The sequence below is a fragment of the Canis lupus genome, chromosome 22 (genome assembly GCF_048164855.1).
Source record: "Canis lupus baileyi chromosome 22, mCanLup2.hap1, whole genome shotgun sequence".
NCBI lineage: Eukaryota > Metazoa > Chordata > Mammalia > Carnivora > Canidae > Canis > Canis lupus.
The window spans coordinates 45,577,301-45,601,572 of record NC_132859.1 but is presented as its reverse complement, the minus strand read 5'-3'; the positions used below and the strand labels follow the sequence as shown (position 1 = coordinate 45,601,572).

General features: G+C 38.3%; 1 protein-coding gene across 34 annotated transcripts in view; it reads right to left on the bottom strand.

The window, feature by feature from the left end:
• Positions 1-24,272, bottom strand: part of LRRFIP2 (LRR binding FLII interacting protein 2) — a 110,178-nt gene that overhangs the window by 58,519 nt on the left and 27,387 nt on the right. For 23 of the 34 annotated variants that reach the window (XM_072793406.1, XM_072793404.1, XM_072793407.1 and 20 more), the window contains exons 3-4: positions 6,009-6,095; positions 4,740-4,790 (exon numbers count right to left, since the gene is read on the bottom strand). In XM_072793406.1, the coding sequence (XP_072649507.1) occupies positions 4,740-4,790; positions 6,009-6,095 (138 nt within the window). The remainder of the gene's footprint in view (positions 1-4,739; positions 4,791-6,008; positions 6,096-24,272) is intronic. The other 11 variants (XM_072793417.1, XM_072793420.1, XM_072793428.1 and 8 more) reach the window with 1 other exon arrangement.

The window sequence follows — 24,272 nt, the reverse complement described above, 5'->3', positions numbered from 1 at the left end:
CTAATCAATGCTATCTTTTCCAAAATGGATCAATACCTCAAGCAAGATCATTACACGGGTGGAAATAGATGTGGCTATGTCTGATCATTCATTTCAAATATAAAAACATTCATTCAACAGAAACACCACAACTTAATGCCTTATTTTTTTCATAATCTTTCAGTGTCCTTCAAAAAAACTCCTGGTTGTCGTCTGCTGTGCACACTGATGCATGTGACCAAATCCGTTCAGAAGTCTATTTATAAGCGCCAATATGATTCAATGATACAATATCCAACAGAGTGTTAACTTTAGGAGTTCATCATTGATTCACATTTTTGTTATACAATAGACACATGTAATCTGCAAGAAGTCAAGCAAATTTCTTCCTTTTCTGTGACTATCAGGTTATATACCACAAAAGTTTTGGGAGTATGTGTATAAAGCCAGCTGGGTAAGATAGTTTATTAAGTGGTAACCAGTTCTAGGCTAGTTAGCTTAACAAACCTTGCGCTATTCAGACAAGTGATTCTTTATGCCCCTTCCCAGTCTTATTTGGGGTACTAGGGCAACATACATAGTTTAATGTTCAATCTTTACCTTTTTTTTTTTATTCCACCTACCGCACAAGAGCACTTTTTTAAAACCGACCTCTAAAAACCACAGTCCATTAAAGATGCAGGAGACAGATTAATTCATATTTATTTTCAATTATGCTACTATAAAAATAATTCTTAATAAAAAATACCTTAAATGGTTTTTTTTAGCCCCATTTGAAAAAAATAGCCAAAAAAGACCTTAGAAGATTACAGAATAAAACGTAAACCCCATACAGCCCAGTTAACGTGAACTGTGAGAATACAGTTCTCAAACCAACACTGTCCACCAGAACCTTCTGTGAAAAAGTGGAAATGTTCTCTTTGTACTAATACGATAGCCACTAGCCACATGTGGCTAGGGACTATCCGAAATGCTAGAAATACAACTGAGGACCTAGATTTTTTATTTTAATCTATTTAAATCTAAATATAATTACCCACATATGGCTAGTGGTTACTGTAAAAACAAGTAAGGCAAACTCAAAGCAAATTTTCATTATACCAAAAAAAAAACACAAAGCACCTATTTCATTAAAAGGCTGCTATGTAGCCCTCTCATATAAAAAGGCAGGCACTGAGGTACTTGTGAGTTACTGCCCCTACCTTGAATGCTTCTGCACAGGACAAATATGAGGGAAAGAGAAGGAAACTCTTATATAAAAGAAAAGCAGGACGCTTGGGTGGCTCAGTGGTTGAGCATCTGCCTTCGGCTCAGGGTGTGATCCGGGAGTTCTGGGATCACACCCCACATCAGGCTCCCTGTGAGGAGCCTGCTTCTCCCTCTGCCTATGTCTCTGCCTTCTCTTTGTGTCTCTCATGAATAAATAAAATCTTTTTTAAAAATTTAAATTTAAATTTTAAAAATTAAAAAAAAAAGAGAAAAGATCCTAGCACCAACCTAAGAATTTTTTTAAGAGCTAGAAAGATCCTTAGAGATCATACAGTCTGATCCCTTCGTTCTAAGTCAAGAAAATCGCACCACAAAAAGATTAAGTAGGAATCCACAAAGACATAAAGCTGGGACCAGCATTCAAGTCTTTAACTGATGAGACCACCAAACCATAAAGAGAACATCCTATACTGGCTAAATCTACACTGACTACATAACAAGAGCATGAAGAAAATGGCCAGATAGCCTGGGTTTTACTCAAAGATTTCTCCTTCTCTAGCAGAACAACCAACTTCATTTTCCAGGTATTGTAGAATAGTATTTTAAACTGCCAGTTGGCTTTTCCTGAATTAATAGCACCAGGGGCCAAGAGAAAAAATTTCAGCAACTGTGTTGGTAGGTCAACTACAAGGCTGACTATCCTTCTCTTCCACAGTCTAGGAAACAATCTATTTTCATTGTCCTGGAAGTCGATAGTAGTATATAGGATCCAAGGCAGAAAAAAAAATAGGACAATGACTTAAAAAGATGGATGTATATTTGTTTAAGGCTTTCTGGAAAATTGTTTCGATACATTTAAGTTAATGGAAACAAACTGCAGTCTGCTTTTAAACATGAAGTGATTTTATTCAAAGAAAGAGGACCACAGCCCACTGAAGACACCTAGCCCGGTTCTTTGTCAACAAGTAATATTTAAGTCAAGTCTAGAGCCATTCCCTCAGTTTCAAATTAGGAAACCTCAGAAATTGCACATTCTCTTCCAGGTCACCGACATGCTGCTCCTAGAGACACTCAGTTTAAAACAGGAACGCTTGTGGTACTATCTGGAGGCCTACAAAGACTGAGGCCCTTTCACCTTGGTCCTTTCACTTTCCAACCCACTAGCAGGCGTGGTGCCCTCTCCGACCTTTGAATTCTGGCTCTGCCAATGACTGAGCAAGTTGTTGACTTCACCAGTCCTTCATCACCTTATCTGTAAGAGATGGTGGCAACTATTTTATCGTGTAAAAGATACACGATGGATTATCTTTGGAGACACATGTAAAAAAGCACTAGCACAGTGCTGGCATACAGAGCGTGCTCATTGTTAGCTTCATTCCTGAGCCTCATGCCCTGGCTTTTCCTGTTCACATTACAGCAACCCACCCTTACACCCAGAAAGAGTGAAAATTAGGAGAAATTTTTAACACAGGGAGATTTCTCCTTCTAATAACTAACAATCCTATTATTTGTATATCCGTTGTTTCTTTTATTATAAATTTATTATTCTTTATATTTTATTGTGACTATCATATGACAACTTCTACTATGGGCTCATAGACAGAATGCAGCCAGAGAGACAATATGCTGAGAAGTGAAAGGAAAAATTAGTTTGAATAGAATAAAAAGCAAGCTCCAAAGGGGTTAAGTGATAATTATTCCCATTTGAAACTAAACCCAGGACACCTGGGTGGCTCAGCGGTTGAACTTCTGCCTTTGGCTCAGGGCATGATCCCAGAGTCCCAAGATCGAGATCGAGGCCCACCATCAGGCTCCCAGCATGGAGCCTGCTTCTCCCTCTGCCCTTGTCTCTCCCTCTCTTCTCTGTACCTATCATAAATAAATAAATAAAATCTTAAAAAAATAAAAATAAAAGAAACTAAACCCCATTCATGTTCTCTGTGAGTCCAAGCTATTGCTCAGGACTGCATTCTAAGCCTCTAAACCCAAAATGTTCTCCCTTCCATGAAAATCTAGCACTCTCATTGCCTGAACTGCACACATTTCACAGAGGTAAAAAATATATTTTTCTTCATGGCCTCTGAATACAAGAATCAAATATAAGACTTTTAATACAGGCTTTTCTTCTTATTGAACGTTTTGGTCTGCCTTCAAATAATAAAATCTCAGGCAATTTAATTTTAGAACTACAATACATCATTTTAAACTAATATTTCCGGGGCACCTGTGTGGCTCAAGGGTTGACCATCTGTCTTCAGCTCAGGTTGTGATCCCAGGGTCCTGGGATCAAGTCCCATATCGGGCTCCCTGCAGGAAGGAAGCCTGCTTCTCCCTCTGCCTATGTCTCTGCCCCTGTGTGTCTCTCTCATGAATAAACAAACATATCTTTGAAAAACAATAAACTAATATTTCAATGGAAAATTTGCAAGCAAAAGTGATTTTATTCACACAAAATGTTCTTAATGCATCAACAGTAAGATAACCCAGTTTCATGCAGAAGACACTTTAAATAAAACCAATTAGGATAGCTTTAGTAATAAGAAAGGGCAGATTCTACTCCGAAGTAACAAACACATTAGTGAGGAATCACTTCATTATAAGTAACCAAACATCATCTTTCTCTCCTTTCTAAAATATCACAATGAGAAGTATGATAAAATTTTAAATCTGTAGGTTGAAACAGCCATAAGTAATTTTTTTACAATCATGAATATTTTAATTCTGGTTGTACTTCAAAATGCTGCTACAGAAGGCATTTGCTTATAAAAATTTGTTTAACAGCAATTAGTGGCTTCTAAACCCTTAGGGATCAAAGACTCTCTTAAGAATCTGGTGTTCATAACACCTGTGGGGCCTTTCACTTAAAAATATTCAAAAGTCTGCATGAGATTTTAGGGCTTCCTGCTCCATCTCCCAAGCCTATTCACATGGGTAAAGAACCTCTGCAATAAGAGACAGCTAGGGAAATTACCAACATTGAAAAAAGTTCAAATTTAGGAATGATATACAATAACTAATATTTTACTGGTTCACAATCTGCTCTTGTAGCTAAAAATCTGGGAGTGGTGGTAGAAGACTCAAAAAGGAACTGAGAGAACTGAAAACATAAGAATAATTTTCATAGAAAATTAAAGAATGGCTTGGGTCATCTCTCACTGAGGACACTTCTGTCTAGTATTTTTTAAAAAGAGAGAAAGGAAAAGAGGGAGATGGAAGGACAGAGGAGAGGAGGGAGTGAAGGAGAGAGGGAAAAGAGAGAGGGACAAATATGAAGGAGACAAGAACAAACTCAGAGAAAAAAACATCCATCTACTCAATCTTTCTTGGTCAAAAGTATTCATGACACAAATGTAAAGCTATAGACTACAATAGAAAATAGATGGACTCCAAGTACACATTTAGTCCACTACATGCACAAGAGACACTCTCTGACCTTTAGGTTCAAACATGCCAAACACGCCTACTTGACAAACTATTAGTCAATGTTTTACTTCAAGATTGCATATTTCAGCAATTGATCACAACATGCAGGGCAGGCAATCCTGGCCTACCAGCCACTTATGAATCTGTCCCCATTTCCGATCAAAGGAATAGTGAGAGTGCTACAAATGCAAAAGTTTCATCAACTGAAGTTTCCAACATACTGCACAATCTGAAAAGTCTTAAATTAATCCTATACATTTGCCCTGAAGAGCAGTGATTGTCAGCTTAACGTAAGTTACACATTAAAAATACAGAAAATTACTGCGCTAAATACATTCAATAATGAAGAAATACATGACTCTCTGCAGTATAGAAGAAATGGAACTTATAGTTAGTAACAATCTACTTATAATTTACTATAATTTTAGGAGTATAAAAGACAAATGCATTGCAACATTTTCATTTTAAGCCAAGACTTGCATTCAATATTTGAAAATACGTATGAGGCCAAAAAAAGCAACATATGTATCAACTGTTTTTTAGTTTAGATTTGAGCTGTGAATAAAACCTATATACTTCTCTTTCACCCAAAGTACCCACCAACATCAAAATAAAGTGTTTAACACTATCCTGTAGATTTTTTTCCCCTTCACATCAATATGGAATCAGAAATATTTTTATGTGAATTTTCAGAGTCAGATCAATGTCAGAAGGAAGGTATTCATTTCATTTTAAAGCAGCTTAATTTCTATATGCCTATGTTTATTTTTTGCTATTCTTTCTGATGATAAAAGTATATTGAAATTTATGAACTATAGGATAGCATTAAGAAGAAAACAAAACCAGCCAAATACACCACTGACACACTAAAGTATTTATAGTAATGACTTCTAAGTAGTTTTCGACCCTATATATGATAGGTTGATATATATGAGCCAATCCCGTCTTACAATTGGTTTGTGTTTGTTTTTTTTTTTAATTTACTTGCATGAATATTTTCCTCCGTTATTAAATATGCTTAAAAACTGTAAGGTTGAATGACTTCATAGTGTTTTATTATGTAGATATCATAATATAATTAACCTAAATTCTAATAAGACAGGACTATAGTAAATAACTTTGTCATCTCTAAGCTGACTTTAGCTAATAAAAGTACTTATCACACCATAACAACTTGCTACAATGTACATTATAAAGGCTGTATATGTGTTTGCTATTATTATTTAAAGCATATATTGCATTTAATTTGCTGACACAGAATGGCTTGTTAAAATATATACATCAGGTTATACTATTTCCAGTGTTTCAACAGGAATCAGACTTATTTCAGAAGGAAACTAGCCAAGTATTATCTTAATAGAGACTAGCACAAAATTAGGACCATTCCCCTAAATTACCTCTTTTTGTTGTCGCTCCAGTTCTCTCATGCGTATATCTCTTGCTTCCGCCCGGGCAGCCCGTTTTGCTGCCAGCCTTGCCTCTGCCTGAAAAGTAATATAAAGATTCAGCTTTATTTATGAACAACAACAACAACAACAACAACCTGACCTGCACACCAGCTGTGAAGATAAGGAGCAGATGGGACATAACTATCCATAGCAGGTGGGCAGACAAGCTGCCCTCTCTCTCAGCTGTGTGTGTGTCTGACTGCCTCAGTCAGCTACCATACACTCATGTCTTTGTTCTAGCCCAGAGTCTCTCCTGAAATCTGGGCCTTTATTTTTAACTGCTTGCCTTGATTCCATGTTCAAAACACTTCACACAATTCATTATATGTCTCTATAAACTTGTCTTTTCCAAAATGTCTTTCCCTGTCAATTCAATCATACACATCAGAAACTTCAGAACCTGCCTCTATTTCATTTTGGACATTGCCAACATCCAGTCTCCAAGTACTGCCAATTCTCTACTGCTGAGTTTCTCTCACCCCCAGTCAGTAGTTATGCTTTTTCTGACTGTTTCGGGAACTCTTCAAATCTTTCTCCTTTTAAACTGGTATGCAATTCACATTAGCACCACATTCACCCCTTACAACTATACAGTTCAGTGGTTTTCAGTACTATAGTCACAAGATTGCACAACTACCACAACCATCTAATTCCAGGATGTGTTCCTCACCCTAAAAAGAAAGCCCATGCCCATTAGTAGGCACCCTTCATTACCCTGCCCCCTAGCTCCTGGAAACCATTAATCCTACCTTCTGTCTGTATAAATTTGCCTATTCTGAAAATTTGATATCAGTGAAATTATACAAGAGGAACTCTTCATCTCTTGCTTGAACACTGCAAATGCAACTGCCTTCAAATCCACCTACCTCCAGAATGTGCCCTATAATTCGCTTCTACAATGTTACAGGATCACCAATCTGCCTTTCAAAACATGTTCTGATCATGTCATTACGCTGTGAAAAACCCTCCACTGGCTCCCCATCACTTATGGTTAAAGCAAAACTTCACAGACTAGCACAAAGACAAGAGAAAAGAAAAGCAGACTTGTTCCACATACACCAGCTACAGGCCACCTACCTCCATCTGGGACTTTACTGTGTTCCATTAAGCCTGTCTTCAGCTCAGGTCATGATCTCAGGGTCGTGAGATCAAGCCCTGCATTAGGCTCCATGCTCTCACAGAGAGAATCTGCTTAAGATTCTCTCTCTCCCTATCCCCCTGGCCCTCCCTGCCCCCACTCACACACATGCACTCTCTCTCTAAAAAAATATTAAGATATACAAAACAAAATTACATGCTTCTGTCACCCCTACAATTTCCATGTCTTGATTGATGTCTGCTAAATAAACAAAAGAATTTCAGGTCATGGACCAAAGCATAGAGGAAGTGAGACAAGGAAACAGCTTGATGTACCACATGAAACTAAAAATCTCCTCAGTGATTTCTGTCTTGCAGTGGTTTCCTCTGTTCTCGGCCACATCCTAACTCTGATTCAGATCACCTTCTGATAACTACAGTAGCTGCTTCTCCTGTGGTGTTACATTTGTGCCCAAGTCTCACATTAAGAGACTCAGCCAATGTTTAAGAGTCTACTGTCCGGAAGCAATTATGTTTGGTATGCTGAAAATACAGGGTAAGATGTGACATCTTTGCCCCAAAGAAGTCCTCAACCCAGGTAAAGCACATGGAAACACACCCCTAAGTGAAGAAGCATGCAGGAAAGAGCATTTAGTTTCCCTGGTAAGGTCCGTGTAGGCTTCCAAGAAGAGGAGGCAGCCTAAGAGTTAACACTCAACTACCCCAATTTTGGCACTTTCCCTGTCTGCTTAACTGGCCTTTTAGTAGCAAAAACCCTCAACTGTAATCTGCCAACCTAAAGCTCTAAACAACAATATGACCAGAGCAATTATCTTCTCACATGAGGAGTACCTGGGTGGCTCAGCTGGTTAAGTGTCTGCCTTCCGCTCGGGCCATGATCTCCAGGGTCCTGGGATGGAACCTGGCATCAGGCTCTCAGCCTGCTTCTCCCTTTCCCTCTGCTGTTCCCACTTCTTATATGCTTGTGCACTCTCTCTCTAATAATTAAATAAAATCTTAAAAAACAAAACAAAACAAAAATCTTCTCACAGGAATTTTTCACTGGTCTCTTATTCCTACCTTCTTTACCCCTCTGACTACACGTAGACACCACTTTCTTTCTACAGTTTGTATTTTATAGAAAAATACTTCAAGGCTAAGTTCAGTGATAGCAAATACATTTTTAAATTACAAAGTATCTTTTTTCTGGGAAAAGTTTTCAAACCCTCATTTTGTTTTTGTTTTTGTTTTTTTTTTTTTCAATTTCAACAAAGCCATAGCAATGTGTAGGGATTGTCACTTCCATGTTAGTAGCTTTATACTTGTAAGCCTTCTTTAGAAATTTATCGAGAATGCCCATTTCATCTTTCCAAGATCAAGATGGCCAATTCTGTACATTCTATACTAAAATGGTTCACCAGTTTTCTCTCACCAAACCAACTGAAATCTCTCTGATAAGATTTCATTCACAACAAAAGGAAAGGGCACCTGGCGGCTGTGTAACAAAAGGAACCCGGGCTCCAGAGCCACAAAAACACCCTTCCCTTTGTTGCCTAGCTGACTTTTATCCAACTCAGATATGCCTCCCTTGGGGAACTGAAAAGTAGAAACAACCCAATGTCCATCAGTGGATGAATAAATAAAAATAAAAAAATAAGCTGAAAAAAGGTAAACAGGATTTAAAAGTATTTATCTCAGTATTTTCCTACACATTACTACCAGATGCCTGAAACAGTACTGATAGTAGGAGCAGCAAGAAAGAAGCAAAAGATGATTCCAATCCAGTAGGTAAAACACGCACTCTATATTCGTATCAATATGTTTTTAAATAGATAAATTACAGGTACACAAAGCATACTTCTAGGTAGTAACACTGGCATTTTCCCCTCAGAATACAACTGCATGATTTGTACACATTCGTTTTAACACATACTCATAGATATAAATAAATGGGATATAAGAATAAAGGATCACAAAAAATTAATTTGTGGCACCTGCGTGGCTCAGTTGGTTGAGTGTCTGCCTTTGGCTGAGGGCATGATCCCAGGGTCCTGGGATTGAATCCCACATCAGGCTCCCTGCAGGGAGCTTGCTTCTCCCTCTGCCTATGTCTCTGCTGTCTCTCATGAATAAATATTTAAAATCTTTACACAAAAATTAAGCTTAAAGTAAGGTTGGTAAGAAAAAAAAAGTTAAACACAGAATCACCATTTGATCTGATAATTCCATTTCTGGGTATATACCTGAAAGAACTGAAAGCAAAGACTCAAAACATATCTATCTGTATGCCAATGTTCAAAGCAGCCTTATCCATAATAGCCAAAAAGTAGAAACAACCCAATGTCCATCAGTGGATGAATAAATAAAATGTGTTATATCCACATAGTGGAATATGATTCCAGGAAGGAAATTCTGGCGCATGCTAAAACACAGATGAATCTTGAAAACATGTTAAGGGAAAAAAGCCAGATGCAAAAGTACAAATATTTTATGATTCTATGTATTTGAGGTACCTAGAATAATCAAATGGCATGGGCACAGAAAGTTGAACAGTGGTTCCAAGGGGCTGGAGGGAAGAGAGAAATGCAAAATTTTTATTTAATGGGTACGCAGTTTCAGTATAGGATAGTGGCAAAGTTCTGAAGATGGATAATAGTGCTGGCTGTGCAACAATATAAATGTACTCAATGCCACTAATTGTATACTTAAAGATGATGAAAATGGTAAATTATGTATTTTACCACACACACAAAAAAAAGTTGCATAAGACATGAAATCAGAATTACTCAGGAGCCTAAATCATGTAAATACTTACAGAGTCGTTAAGTTGATATGACTCAAACTTTTAAAATAAAGTTAACAGAAAAATTTAGGGACTGGAAATTCAGGTTCAGAAGTTACCTGTGAAATCAGATAGGTCAGTGGACTCAATTTCTAAAAATTTTTCTCAACATTATGCTTTCAAATATTAGGCACATCAAGACTGATTAAAGGAAATACACAATCACTTATAGAAACGTATTCATCCTAGAACAGTGAAAATGATAGCACAAAAAGTAAAAATATATTTGAATAGAATTAAATTCATTTCCCACTAAATGCTTGGGATAAATGGAAAAATAAAATGCAAGAATCATGGGACTTGATCAGCCCTGGAACAAACTGCTTTAGTTTGTATCAATTCAGAAACCTTCTAAATTTGTAGGCTATTCACTTTAACACTCAATTAATAATTAGGAATCCTACAATGATCACTAAGAAAGAACTTCAAAGGGCACCTGGGTGGCTCAATCAGTTGGGTGTCAATCTCTTGGTTTCAGCTCAGGTTATGATCTCAGGGTCCTGGGATCAAGCTACCCCGCCCCCCAATCAGGCTCTCCACTCAGAGTGGAGTCTGCTTGAAGAGTCTGTCCCTCTGACCCTTCCTCCAGTTGTGCGCAGGAGTGTGCGCACACACTCACTCTCTTCTTCTCTTTCTCAAATAATCTTTTTTTAAAAAGGGAAGGAAGAAAGAAAGGAAAGGAGGGAGAGAGGAAGGAAGGGAATGAGGGAGGGAAGGGAAAGAAGGAAGGGTGGGAGGGAAGGGAGGGAGGGAGAGAGAGGAGAGAGAGAGAAATGAAAGAACAAACTTCTAAGGGGGGCACCTGGATGGCAGTTGGTTAAGCATCCACTCTTGATTTCAACTAAGATCATGATCTCAGGGTCATGAGACCAAGCACCACAACTAGCTCCACACTGAGCATGGATGGAGCCTATCTTACTCTCCTCCCCTCTCTCTGCCCCTTGAAAGCACAGGCATAAGCTCTCTCTCAAATAAAAAAATAATTTTAAAAATTCTCTAGAAAGAACTTCTTTCTGTAGTTTGAGTACTTCTCCATTAAGGACTTTTCCTTTACCATCAGGATTTTGGATTATGCTCTTCTGGAATTTAAAACAAAGTGGGTTTGCAAACTAAGATAGTAGCATATGGACTCTATGTGACTCTTGCCTCATCCCTAGAACACAACTGGATAACTACCAAATCATTCTGAAACCCATAAAATGAACCTGATGACTGACAGAACAAACTGCATTAACTAGATGGAGAGAAGCTGGAATTTAAATTAATTTTTTTTAAAGATTTTTATTTATTTATTCATGAGACGGGGAGTGGTGGTGGGGGGGCGCGGGAACAGAGACCCAGGCAGAGGGAGAAGCAGGCTCCATGCAGGGAGCCCGACATGGGACTCAATTCCGGGTCTCCAGGATCAGGCCCTGGGCCAAAGGCGGCGCTAAACCGCTGCGCCACCCAGGCTGCCCGGGAATGTAAATTAAACATGGGGAAAAAAGGAAAAGAAAGTAGTAAGATGCAATAAAAAAAAAAAATATATATATATATATATATATATATATCTTCATTTTAAAATAGGAAAAGGATTTGAATAGGTTTTTTTTTTAAGATTTTTTATTTATTTATTCATGAGAGACACAGAGAGAGAGGTAGAGACACAGGCAGAGGGAGAAGCAGGCTCCATGCAAGGAGCCTAATGTGGAACTCGATCCCGGGACTCCAGGATCACACCCTGGGCCGAAGGCAGGCGCTAAACTGCTGAGCCACCCAGGGATCCCCTGAATAGATATTTCTGTAATGAAGATGTACAAATGGCCAATAAGCACAAAGATACTCAACATCATTAGCCATTAGGGAAAGACAAATCAAAACGATACTGACATACTTCACACCGATTACGATTACGATAGCTCTAATAAAAAAAATTTTTTTTTACACAGAAAATAACTAGTGTTGACCCTTATACACTATTCCAAACAGATCTGCAGTTCTTTAAAACATCAAACAAAGACCGTAGAGGCCCCATCTTCCAGGGAACAGGCTCTGCTTCCCTATTTTCCAATCTCCAGAAATGGAAACCTTGTCACACTTGCTTGAGACCCAAGGTCTCCGGGCCTTGTACTTCCTAACCAAGTCTTCCTTTACAATATCCCTTGATTCTCCATTTCCAACCACCTTTGATCTCCATTCCAATAGACTCCCCCTCTTAAGCAAGCTCTCACCACTTTCCGCTGCAATACTTCATTTCCTAATTCTAACTTCACTTTCTCCATTCCCACTCTCCTCCTACCCTTGCCATTCCATACTATACACTGTTGAATTACTCTGCCTGAAACACCAAGGAACAAGTAAGATAAAACATCCCAAAATAAATATGATTAGTTATCATGTATTTTGTGGTGTCCAATGCCCAAAAGCATCTTTACACAAATTTGAATTGTTACTCCTTTGGTAAAATAAACACAGAACAGGCTAAAATAAACTCACTGTGGCTCCCACTAGCATTCCAAAGAAGAAACTCAACTGAAACCAATCCTATTATAAATCTTCCATCTGTCGAGTAGGTCTACAAGGAAGGCAGGATCCATACAATCCATTACACAGTGCTCACTGTTTCCTTGGAATATAATTCACAAGTCAAATTTCACTCAGGGGGCAGCCCGGGTGGCTCAGTGGTTTAGCGCTGCCTTCGGCCCAGGGCCTGATCCTGGGGACCCAGGATCAAGTCCCGCATCGGGCTTCCTGCATGGAGCTTGCTTCTCCCTCTGCCTGTGTCTCTGCCTCTCTCTCTCTCTCTCTCTCTCTTTCTGTGTGTCTCTCATGAATAAATTAATAAAATCTTTTTTTTTTTTAATTAATAAAATCTTAAAAAAAAAATTTCACTTAGGACTATTGGTTGAAGGTGGGGGGAAGGTTAGGGGTGCCTGGGTGACTCAGTCAGTTAAGCATCCAAGTCTTGATCTCAATTCAGGTCTTGATCTCAGGGTTGTTGAGTTCAAACCACATGCTGGCTTAAAAAAGAAAAAAAGTTTGAATCCATCATCCTAAGATCCAAAGGCAAGAGGTTAATTATAAGCCACATAACTTAATATAAATATAAAACTATATATGTTTATATATAATATATCCCTCCTGAGACACACATGCACACTCCATACTATGATGTGAAATCTACCTTCCCCAGGGATCTTGTCTCAACTATGTGATCTTTTTTTTTTTTTTAAGATTTTTTTAAATTTATTTATTCATAGAGACACAGCTAGAGAGAGAGAGGCAGAGACACAACACAGGCAAAGGGAGAAGCAGGCTCCATGCAGGGAGCCTGACGTGGGACTGGATCCCGGGTCTCCAAGATCACGCCCCAGGCTGCAGGCGGCGCTAAACCGCTGCGCCACCGGGGCTGCCCTCAACTATATGATCTTGATCTCTCTTCTCTATCTTCACTCTCTTCCCTATTGGCTTTTCTTCTCATTAAATAGGTTCAAACTCCCTCTCATCTTTCAAAAATGAATAAAAACAAACAATCCTATCTTGATTCAATTCTGCCTTGCCTTCTCTTCACAGCCAACTTTCCTCACACCTCCTTCCTTGCTTCCCACTCTCTCCACATGACTGCATTCTGGTTTCTGCCCAAATGATTTTACTGAAATTACTCCTGAAAGTCACTAATGACCTCTAACTACCAAACCCAATAGGATTTTTCTGTTCTTATCTCACTTGTCCTTTCAGGACTTCCAACATCCCTGACCACTCACTTTTCTGCTTAAAATGTTCATCTCTTGGCTTTCTGCAATACTAATCTCCCAGTTTTACCCCTGACTCTGACCTCTCTTCCTCAGAATTTATCATGTGCTCATTTTTCTCTGCTAGCCCCTTAAATTTTAAGGAGCTTCCAGGCTTGATCTCTATGCTCCATCCCCACACCCCACCTCCACCATGATACTGATTATCTGCAAATCTTTATGTCCAACTCAGACTTTTCTCCCACAGTCCTGATCCAACTGGCTATTAACCACTGAGGCTGTCCCACTGGAACCTCAGACTCAGTGTATCACAAACTGAATTTATATTCTTTCAACTTCCTCTTCCTCTTTATATTCCTTGGTAGCTGTCCAGTTATCCAAAAACTAAGATGAAGAATCATCATAAGCCTCCTCCTTCTTTTTTACCCTCTTCCACCACCACCTTCAGTCACCAAACCTCAACTACATAGCTCCCAACAACATTCTATATCTCTTTACTATTCCTTCCATCGAACTTTCCTCTCCATTCCCACTATTACTGTCTTAATTCAGGCTCTTGGCATCTCTTGCCAAGATGACTACAGCAGCTTCCCAGCTAGTTTTCTGCCTTATATTAGTCATTCTTCATATGGTGGCTAAAGCAATTATGTTACAAATCAAATCTGAAAAAATCTTTTACTCTTCAATGGCTCCTCTACAGCTTCCAAAATCAAATTTAAACTCCTCAGCACACAAATCTCTTCATGATTGGCCCTACTGTCTCTCCAGCATCATTTCCTCCCATTCCCCAACCTCTCTCCAGCTATATGAGCTATTATGCTGGCAGCTTCCCACATGGTTCTACTTGTTTCTCACCCCCATGCCTATTGAGCACTTAGAAGACAATACCCAAAAACCCATAAAACAATACTGTTTATGGAGAAATGTATTTGAACTTTTAGAACTTTCAGGAAGGAAATCTTATGATTTTATTACAGTAGTTCCCTGTTGGGTGAAGTGGGGGTAGGAAGAGAGGCCTAAGAAATGAAACAAATGGCCCTAAACTTCATTTATAAGGTCTTCTTTCTCCCTTCCTTATTTTTTTAATCTGAAGTAATCATCACAAAACAGTGATATCAGTTAATGTTTGGTGGTAGACTCATAGGTATTTATACTATTATCAAAACCTTCCTGCATTTAATATTTTCAAAGAGAAGTACATGAAAACACACACCCAAATGTCTTTAAAATAAAGGAAACCTCTAGCTTTTTTTCAAGGAAGGCAAATAAATATTTCATAATTTGAGGGGTGCCTGGGTGGTTCGTTGTCACTGACTCTTGATTTAGTCTCAGGTCATGATCTCAGGGTCCTGGAATCAAGCCCCACATCAGCTCCTCGCTCAGTGGAGAGTCTACTTGAGGATTTCTCTCCCTCCCCCTCAGTCCCTCCCCCCTCCGCATGCACTCTTCCTCTAGCTAAAATAAATAAATAAATATTAAAAAATATATTTTTAAAAATTTCATTATTTGACAGAAATGCACTTAACCAAGCCAAGTGCAGGGCTGCCAGCTTGCATATATACCCATAAGATAAAACCCATGCAACTGGCAAGAGTAAGGAATAAAAAAAATAATCTGTATCTTTACAGACCATGCTTTAATTTCAAGAAACGTGAAGTACAAAATGTTTCAAAAAGTGAAACATTCAAGGAAAATGACTAATTCAGGTAGCTAAGACTCAGAGTTTACTGTGTTTAATTTAGTTTATTTTTCCATGACACTCATGCCAAAAGAACACTGAAAGACAAATTAAGAGACATAATATTTATTGTGTTGCTATGGTTTCCAGACTAACAAATAAAAGTCATTACTCAATTTCTTACCAATCTCCCTTTAGTAGAAAAATCTCAGGTACCATTTTTCTTAACTAGATCTTACAATGTAATCATGGCTAACTACTTTTTTAAAAACTTTGGCTAGTTGAAAACCAACTACATTAAGTTTTTCTGAGTATAAACATCTATATGTATTAGATAAAAACCTAGGGATTTTAAGCCATTTTCTTCTGATGTCACACAACTATATGTTCCTTTTACTCTAAGACCTTTTGATAGCAAAATATTCATTTGGAATGAGAGAGGAAATTTAAGATTATAGACTCTATTACTCAGGTCTAAATACAACCTAATAAATAGACAGCTCAGAAAAATTGAAATTTTGGATTTACAGTGACATATCTAACCAAAGGGGAAAATGTGAGAATCATAGTTCTAGTAGAAATACTTTGAGGGGGAAGAAAAAGGCTGTTGCCAATAATGTCTTCACATTTAGGTTACTGATATTGTGCTCTTTGAAATTTTTTCTCCAAATTCCTCTAAGTCACAGGAATAGTGAAGATTATGACAATGAATGCTATACCAAATATTCTTCAATCACACAGACACAAAACTCAGTCTTGTTAATTCTGGTTAGAGGAACAAATCAAAAGCGAGATTATGCAGAGTGACACTGGCCATCACAGAGCCAGAGCTCTGACTTAGTTCTAGAGGTGAATGGGAAAAAAAAAATGGGAGAGATCTGCACTCAGTGGGAATTGGCTGAATTCATGCATTAATGCCACTGGAAGGAATTCTAGATGACTGAAAACAACTTATATTTGCTCTTTCAAAGGATTTGTCTAATAAAGACAGCACAAAGAAGGAGCATTTTTTTTTAAACCAGAGAGAAATAAAAAAGTCACTCTTCATAACTCTAAAAGATTAATTCACATTTCATAATCTTATCAAAAATATAAATCTTTGTGTACCACCACTGAGAACACTCAAAAGCATTTTAAATTTTTTTTTTTTAATTTATTTATGATAGGCACACAGTGAGAGAGAGAGAGGCAGAGACACAGGCAGAGGGAGAAGCAGGCTCCATGCACCGGGAGCCCGATGCGGGATTCGATCCCGGGTCTCCAGGATCGCGCCCTGGGCCAAAGGCAGGCGCCAAACCGCTGCGCCACCCAGGGATCCCCTCAAAAGCATTTTAAATAAGAGTAATTATGCCTCCTGTGGAGTCAGCTTTCCAGACAAATCCGATTTGCACAGAATCTGAACCAAGCACAAAAGGATGATCAAAGAAGTGTCAGAATTAAGAAAGTCTCAAAACTTGATCTTGAAATCCTGGAGTGCTTAGGACTCAGCCTAAGTCTACACTTCTTCCCTGGACAAATTTCATCCATATCACGATTTCAATCACCTACATGCTCACAGGTCTTGACTACAGCCCAGACCTCTCCTTGTAGTTCTAGATCCATTTCCACAAACTGCCCCTTCACAGTCCCCACTTATATACCTCACCGACACTTTAAATACAACATAAGTCCGTAGTCCACCCTCTCCAAGACTCCTCTCCATGTGAATGTTCCCTACCACCACCCAGGGGCACAATCCAAACGTTCCCCTAACAGCCACTCACTACTGAGCATGGACTACTTACTTCTCTGACCTCTGTCCCAACCATCTCTCACCATCCCCACTGTCATCCTCTGAGCCAGGCCCCCATTGCCTCTGCAAGTCTCACAATGCATCTGCCCGCATCCACTAGTGTCCTTTCTGATATAATCTCCAACCTGCACTAATGTCATCCTTTTAAGGCACAGATCCGATTATGTCATATCCTTATACAAAATCCTTCAATGTTTTCCATCGTTCTTAGGACACAGACTCAAATCCTAAATACAGTCTATAAGAACCTGTAATAGGGTTCTCAATGTCCCTATTGACTTTTGGGACAGATAATTCTTTGTTGTAGGTGGCTGTCCTGTGCACTGTAGGATGTGTATGAGCATCCCTGGTCCCTATCCACAAACACCAGTGGTACATCCCTCCTCCAGTTATGACAGACAAAAATATCCACACACTGCCAAATGTCCCTTGAGAGACAAAATCACCCTCGGTTGAGAACCACTGGCTTATATGATCTGGCTCCTGCCTACCTCTCTGGATACTCTCCTCCTTGCTGTGCATATTAGTGTAAACAGTGATCTCATAGGGGACACAACCTTAGGAGCCTAAGTGCAGATTTCAGCCTTACTTTTCTAGCTGTATGACCCTGGGCAAGTTACTTCACTTCTCCAAGCCCTGCATTCATAACCGATAAAATAAAGAACTTGGGACAGTGACTGTACGTAATACAAGCTCAGTAATCAGTACATGTTAGCTGTTATTATTAATCCTTGAATTCTCCATACTCTTAAAGGCTTAAAAGCTTGTCACACATTCTTTGCTTTGACTGGAAAGCTCTTTCCCACATATGACAACTCTTTTTCCCCTCAATAATTCCACACATCCTTCAAAACTCAGTTGAAAGGGCACTTCCTCAGGAAAGCCTTCCCAAAGTCCCCAAACATGTCAAGTTCCTCATCACACACTTTTTAATAAAACCATTGACTGTCCACTCAAAGCACTTAACACAGCTGTAAATAAATAGATTACTGTATTTCCTCAATTCTAAGAATGCCACTGTGACATACACTGACAATCATGGCTTTCAAGATAGAAATTACCATGTTAAATGTAGACATTTCGAAGAAAAAAGGAAACTGAAAATTGAACTAGTCCATCCCGCAATTCTTTGTTTAATGTCTGTTTTCCCCCATAGAATCTAAGCTCCCTGAGGGCAATGACTATGTTAGACCTGTCCACTCCATAACCCTCATACATGACACAGCACCAGCAGAGAACAGATGCTCAAAAACCATTTACTCAATGAATTACATTCAAAATGTGTGCAGTTTTATGGGATGCCTGGGTGGCTCAGCAGTTGAGCGTCTACTTTTGACTTAGGGCGTGATCCTGGAGTGGAGTCCCAGGATCGAGTTCTGCATCAGGCTCCCCCTGCATGGAACCTGCTTCTCCCTCTGCCTGTGTCTCTGCCCCTGTCTCTGTCTCTCATGAATAAATAAATTAATTAAATTTGTGCAGTTTTTGAAAACTCTCTTCTTTTTTTTTCTTTTTTTTTTGTGGGGGATGGGGGGGGGGAGCGGGGCTCCATCATGATCCTGAGATCAAGACCTGAGCTGAGATCACCAGTTGAATGCTAAACCAACTGAGCAACCCAGGTGCCTCTTTAAACTCTACTCTTAAATGAAAGATGGTATTAACACCCATAAATAATGTGATTATGGTAATTCTTTGCATTTTCAAAAGCTGCTATCCTTGGCAAGTTTTTAATCCTTAATTGCCATGCCCTAAAAATAAATAAATTACTCAAGTAAAATAGTGAGAAACTATGAGATCATTAGTTCTACCAAGCAATCATGGTTATCATTCCATAAAACAATAACCCTGGGCAGTATCTTAAGCACAATTCTTGTCTTTGTATCCTTCTGTTCAGGCCGCTAATATATAAACAAAACCTGCAGATTTCTGGTTCTCACTACTAGATGCCTGAGATGCCTGTGACTTCCATAGCCAGCAAAATGAAATTCAACCAAGCATCCATCAATAGATAAATGGATAGACAAAATGTATTATATAAATATAGTGGAAAATTACTCAGCCTTAAAAAAGGAATGGAAGTTATTTGAAGGTGGGGAGAGGGAAGGAATGAAGTTCTTATTCATGCTACAACATGGATGAATCTTGAAGTCATTACAATAAGAGAAAAAAGCGAGATACAAAAGGAAAAAAACTGTAAATTCCACTTAATGAAATATTCAGAATTAGATAAATTAATACAGACATAAAGTAGATTAAAGGTTACCAGGTTCCAGAGGAGGGGGAAATGGGGAGGTATTACTTAATGGTTACAGACTTTCTGTCTGGGATGATGAAAAGGTTTTAGAAAGGGAGAGTGGTGATGGTTTATACAACACTGTAAATGCAATGAATGCCACTGAATTATAGTCTGAAAATAGTTAAAATGGAAAATTTTATTATGCACATTATAATCACAACTTCTAAAAAATTAATATGGTAAAATACCAAAAACCACTGAATTGTACATTTCAAATAGATGAATTATATCTCAATAAAACTATTTTGAAAAATGAAATCTGGAAGCACCTGGGTGGTTCAGTTAAGTGTACAACTCTTGATTTTGGCTCAGGTCATGGTATCAGGCTCCATGATATCCACCTGCTTGAGGATTCTCTCACTCTCCCTCTCCTCTGCCCCTCCCCCTGCTCATGTGCTCACTCTCTCAATAAACTTTTTTTTTTAATCTTTTTTCTAAAAAATGAAATCTAAAAGCCCTAGCAGCCACAAATGTCAAAAAGTCAGAAAATTTTCCCTTCTTCCTTATTATAAGTAGGTGTATGCACCCAATATGTCTACATGTACATTCTGCTCAACAACAAAAGTCTCTGAAAACTCCATTTGCTAAATTCCCCAACTCCTTTAAAATTTTATCAATTTCTATGTTTGTCATTGATCTTTTAGATTTAAGAGAACTATACATTATGAGCATGAATCTCTGTGGGTTCTGGATCTCAAGAGAACTCACAGAATTTTAGAGCTAGAGGGACTCTCAGATCATAAAGTCCAAAAATAAGCAACATTCTGATTAACTTTCATTTGGAGAAATATGCATAGAACATGTTTTCTTCATATCTGCAGCTCTAAAACGAGGAGCTCAGTAATATTCTAGGCTTCTGTGATGCCTTAAAAAGACTGTTTGCTATCCCTTCAAAAGGCTTAATTTCTTTTCCTGGGAACACTCACCGTAACATTTGCCAAACTAACCACAGTAAGGCAGCATACATGGCTTCCATGCTACCCTCATTCTCCTTTGGAGAGTGAGCTGTCCAAGGGTTCCCAATTTGATACACTCTGTGCTTTCAGGTAATTTTCACTTAAAGTCAACCCTCCAGATGCATTTCCCCCAAACCTGTGGAACAATCAAAGCCAAGCGAGCAAGAAAAAAAGTATGCGGACTGGCCCTCTGACACCATAGAGAACTTGCTGGTGACCCCTTCTGACACTGCTCTCCTGAGCTCTTCCAAAGCTGTGGCAGCCCATGTTTCCCTCACAGAACAGCAACATACCTACTACAGACAGGATGGGACTTCTAAATCCATCCACATTCCTGACTTCACAGAGCAGTCTTCAAACATCTAAACATCTTTTTACAGTGTACACAGGTCTTACATTTTGATTACAAATCAAAATGAAGATTTCTCTAGATGGGTGGATAATGGTTCCACAACAATGTAAATGTACGTAAGGCCACAAAACCCTACACTTTAAAAATGGCTAATATGGTAAGTTTTATGTTATGTGTGTTTTACCACAATGTACTCAGTTCCATATTTTAACATGCAAATTATCCAGTTTACAGAATATTTATGCCTTTTGTTTCTGTTTTTAAAGATTTATTTTTTTTTTTTTTAGATTTTATTTATTTATTCATGAGAGATACAGAGAGAGGCAGAGACGTAGGCAGAGGGAGAAGCAGGCTCCATGCAGGGAGCCTCATATGGGACTCGATCTGGGGACTCCAGGATCATGCCCTGGGCCTAAGGCAGATGCTAAACCACTGAGCCACCCAGGCATCCCTGCCTTCTGTTTCTTTTCCTCCTCATTTCCTCCAGTTCCCTGACTTGGGGCCAACTGAGGAGCAAAAAAACCTGAGCAAATAGTAAGCAGGAGGACAAAGAGGTTATTTTTCTTTATTTACGGCATCCCTGATCTACCTCAAAAAACAATTTGAAGTGAGAAAACACAAATTAACAAATTGAGATTTAACAATTTAAAGGAGGATTAAGCTATTTGTCCTTTTTAATCATTATGGGAGTTCTGTTCATTATTGCTGTTTGTTCCTAACTTCAGGCATGAGTTTTTTTTGTTTTTATTTTTGTTTTTTGGCTTTATGAAAGGGATGATCATATGGGAGAAAATAAGGATTAGGGATCAGCTGCAAAAGTCAACCATGTAATATATGAATGCACAATTAAGAATTGGCTATGAAAACTTTAAAGGAAAGAAAAAGAATTACAAGAAATGTATGAAGGAATTATTAAAACTGCTAAATCTATTTCCTCTTAGCTTTTCGAACTACTACATCACATACTAGGCACTCATGCAAATAAAAATCTTGAAACTTAATAAAAACTGGCCTTTTCATATGGACGGTTAAGCTGAGCCTTTTGACCAGGTTAGTAAGAACTGGCATACTCATATTCAGAATGCTGAAAATAGAATAGAAAATATTCTATTAGAAATTAGAAAATAGAAAAACTAAAAATACTGGCCTTCTAAATCCTTTTAGAATAATGCTTATTATTATACTATAACTTGTAATTTAATAACTGGATTAAGCTAAATTATGTATAGCAAAATAATAATGTACAGGGAGGAAAACCACTTGCAGGTATAAAAAACTGACTATCCAGGATAGGATCTTCTGTATATTTTAGTTTATGGTTCCCAAATCCGACTGGCCAGCAAGATCCCAGGAACAGGGGATCCCTGGGTGGCTCAGCAGTTTAGCACCTGCCTTTGGTCTGGAGTGTGATCCTGGAGTCTCAGGATCAAGTCCCATGTCAGGCTTCCTGCATGGAGCCTGCTTCTCCCTCTGCCTGTGTCTCTGCCTCTCTTTATCTCTGTGTCTCTGCCTCTATCTCTGTGTCTCTCATGAATAAATAAATAAAATCTTAAAAAAAAAAAAAAAAAAGATCCCAGGAACAAAAGTGTGTATGTGTCTGTACCTGTGTGTGCATGCATGCATGCATACACACACACACTTAAATACAGGTTTCTGAGCTCAACCCCCACAGATTCAGATTTAGCAAGTACAAGTAAGGCCCGGGGCTCTGTCCATTGAAACAGTTCCCTCGGGGACGCCTGGGTGGCTCAGAGGTTGAGCATCTGCCTTCAGCTCGGGGTGTGATCCAGGAGTCCCTGAATCGAGTCCCACAAGGGGCTTCCTACATGGAGCCTGCTTCTCTCTCTGCCTGTGTCTCTGCCTCTGTGTGTGTATGTGTCTCTCATAAATAAATAAATAAAATCTTAAGAAAAAAAAAGAAAAGAAAAAGAAACAGTTCCCTGAGAGTGTCTGGTGATCAACCATGTTTTAGAACCCCTATCTTAATGAATTTATTTTTCAAAAAAGACCATTTTACCTCTAGTATCACTTTCAATTCTGACTTACTAAATAGCAACAAAATAGTCCACTGCAAGCCTAACAGTATGCTAAAGGTTTACATGCTTTATTTCCTTTAATCATCACAACAGCCCTGTAATACAAGACAATATTATTCCCATTTTACAGATGAGGAAACTGAAGTCTTACTATAGTAGTTACTTAACAAAATTACTCAACAAGCAACTAGTAGAGCCAGGATTCAGGGCCACACTTAGAACTCTCCAAAGCCTTCCTCTCTGGAAGCAGTGTGGTATAGTAGAATAAACAATGGCTTTAAGTAGCTGAATTTGAGCCCCAGCACTGAAACCTTTTAGACATTTATCTCTCAGCTTTGTCTGTTTCCTTATCTATGAATAAGGCTAATAATAACCCCTATCCTTCCTAACTCATAAGCTTATTGTGAGAATCAAGATGTGTAAGTACTTTCAAAATCAGGGAAAGTTAGCAAAACACAAACTATTAATGGGAGAGTTGGAGAATATTCAGAAACAGTATAGCACAAAGAGTAGTTAAATGCTCAGACTTTGGAGCCAGACTTCATGTGTTTGAACCCAAGCCCTGCCATTTTCTGGCTGTGTGACCTTAGAAAAGATACTTAACATTTCTGTGCAATGGCTTCTTTAGAAAAGATACTTAACATTTCTGTGCAATGGTTTCTTTGTCTGTTAAAATGGAGATAATAATAAAACTAATCTCAGAATTCTGTGAAGATTAAAATAATGCAGTTTAAATGCTTAGAAATGTTTGTAACATAGAAAACACTCAAGTGTTAAATGTTTAGAATGCACCCACTTTTGCAAACAAAGCATCATAGATTCAAAAAAAAAGAGCTCAAATATTTAGTGACAGTAGAAAAAAGCCTAGAAGGTGCCAACATTTTTCTCTCCTTATAGAAATCTGGGTAAATCCCTCTAATTTGGGAAATAAACATTTTGAGTAGTTTCAGTTTTCAAATAAAACTATGTGGCTCCCAAAATGCTTCATCTGTGCAAATACTTAAGATCCTTGTATCTCATTTTCACTTCATTTTAAAGTATCTTTTATCGTTTTATCCAAAAATATCTCACTTGATTTTTTTTAAGTAATTTTGTTAAAGTAATATCACAATTTTGTCAACAGTTTTCAGGCAACTTTTCTTTGCTTCAAATATCCCTCTACACAATCTGACATCCAAGTCAAAAGCTAACTAAGTAGCTTACCAAGGAAAAATGTAACAATGAGCTGGATCAAAAAGAGACTGCATAATATGTCAAAGGAAATAGCAACAGTCCTAAATGAGCTATTTACCAAGAATAACAAAGAGGAAGTGGTGAAGGACTAATCCTCACAAAAAGAATATAATTTAATAATGTTCTAACCAATTCCTGCACCAGATTAATTTATGGTCAGGTCTGCAGCTGCAGATAGAGTCAGTGTCTGAAACAAAGTTGGCACCTCACTAAGAAATCACAG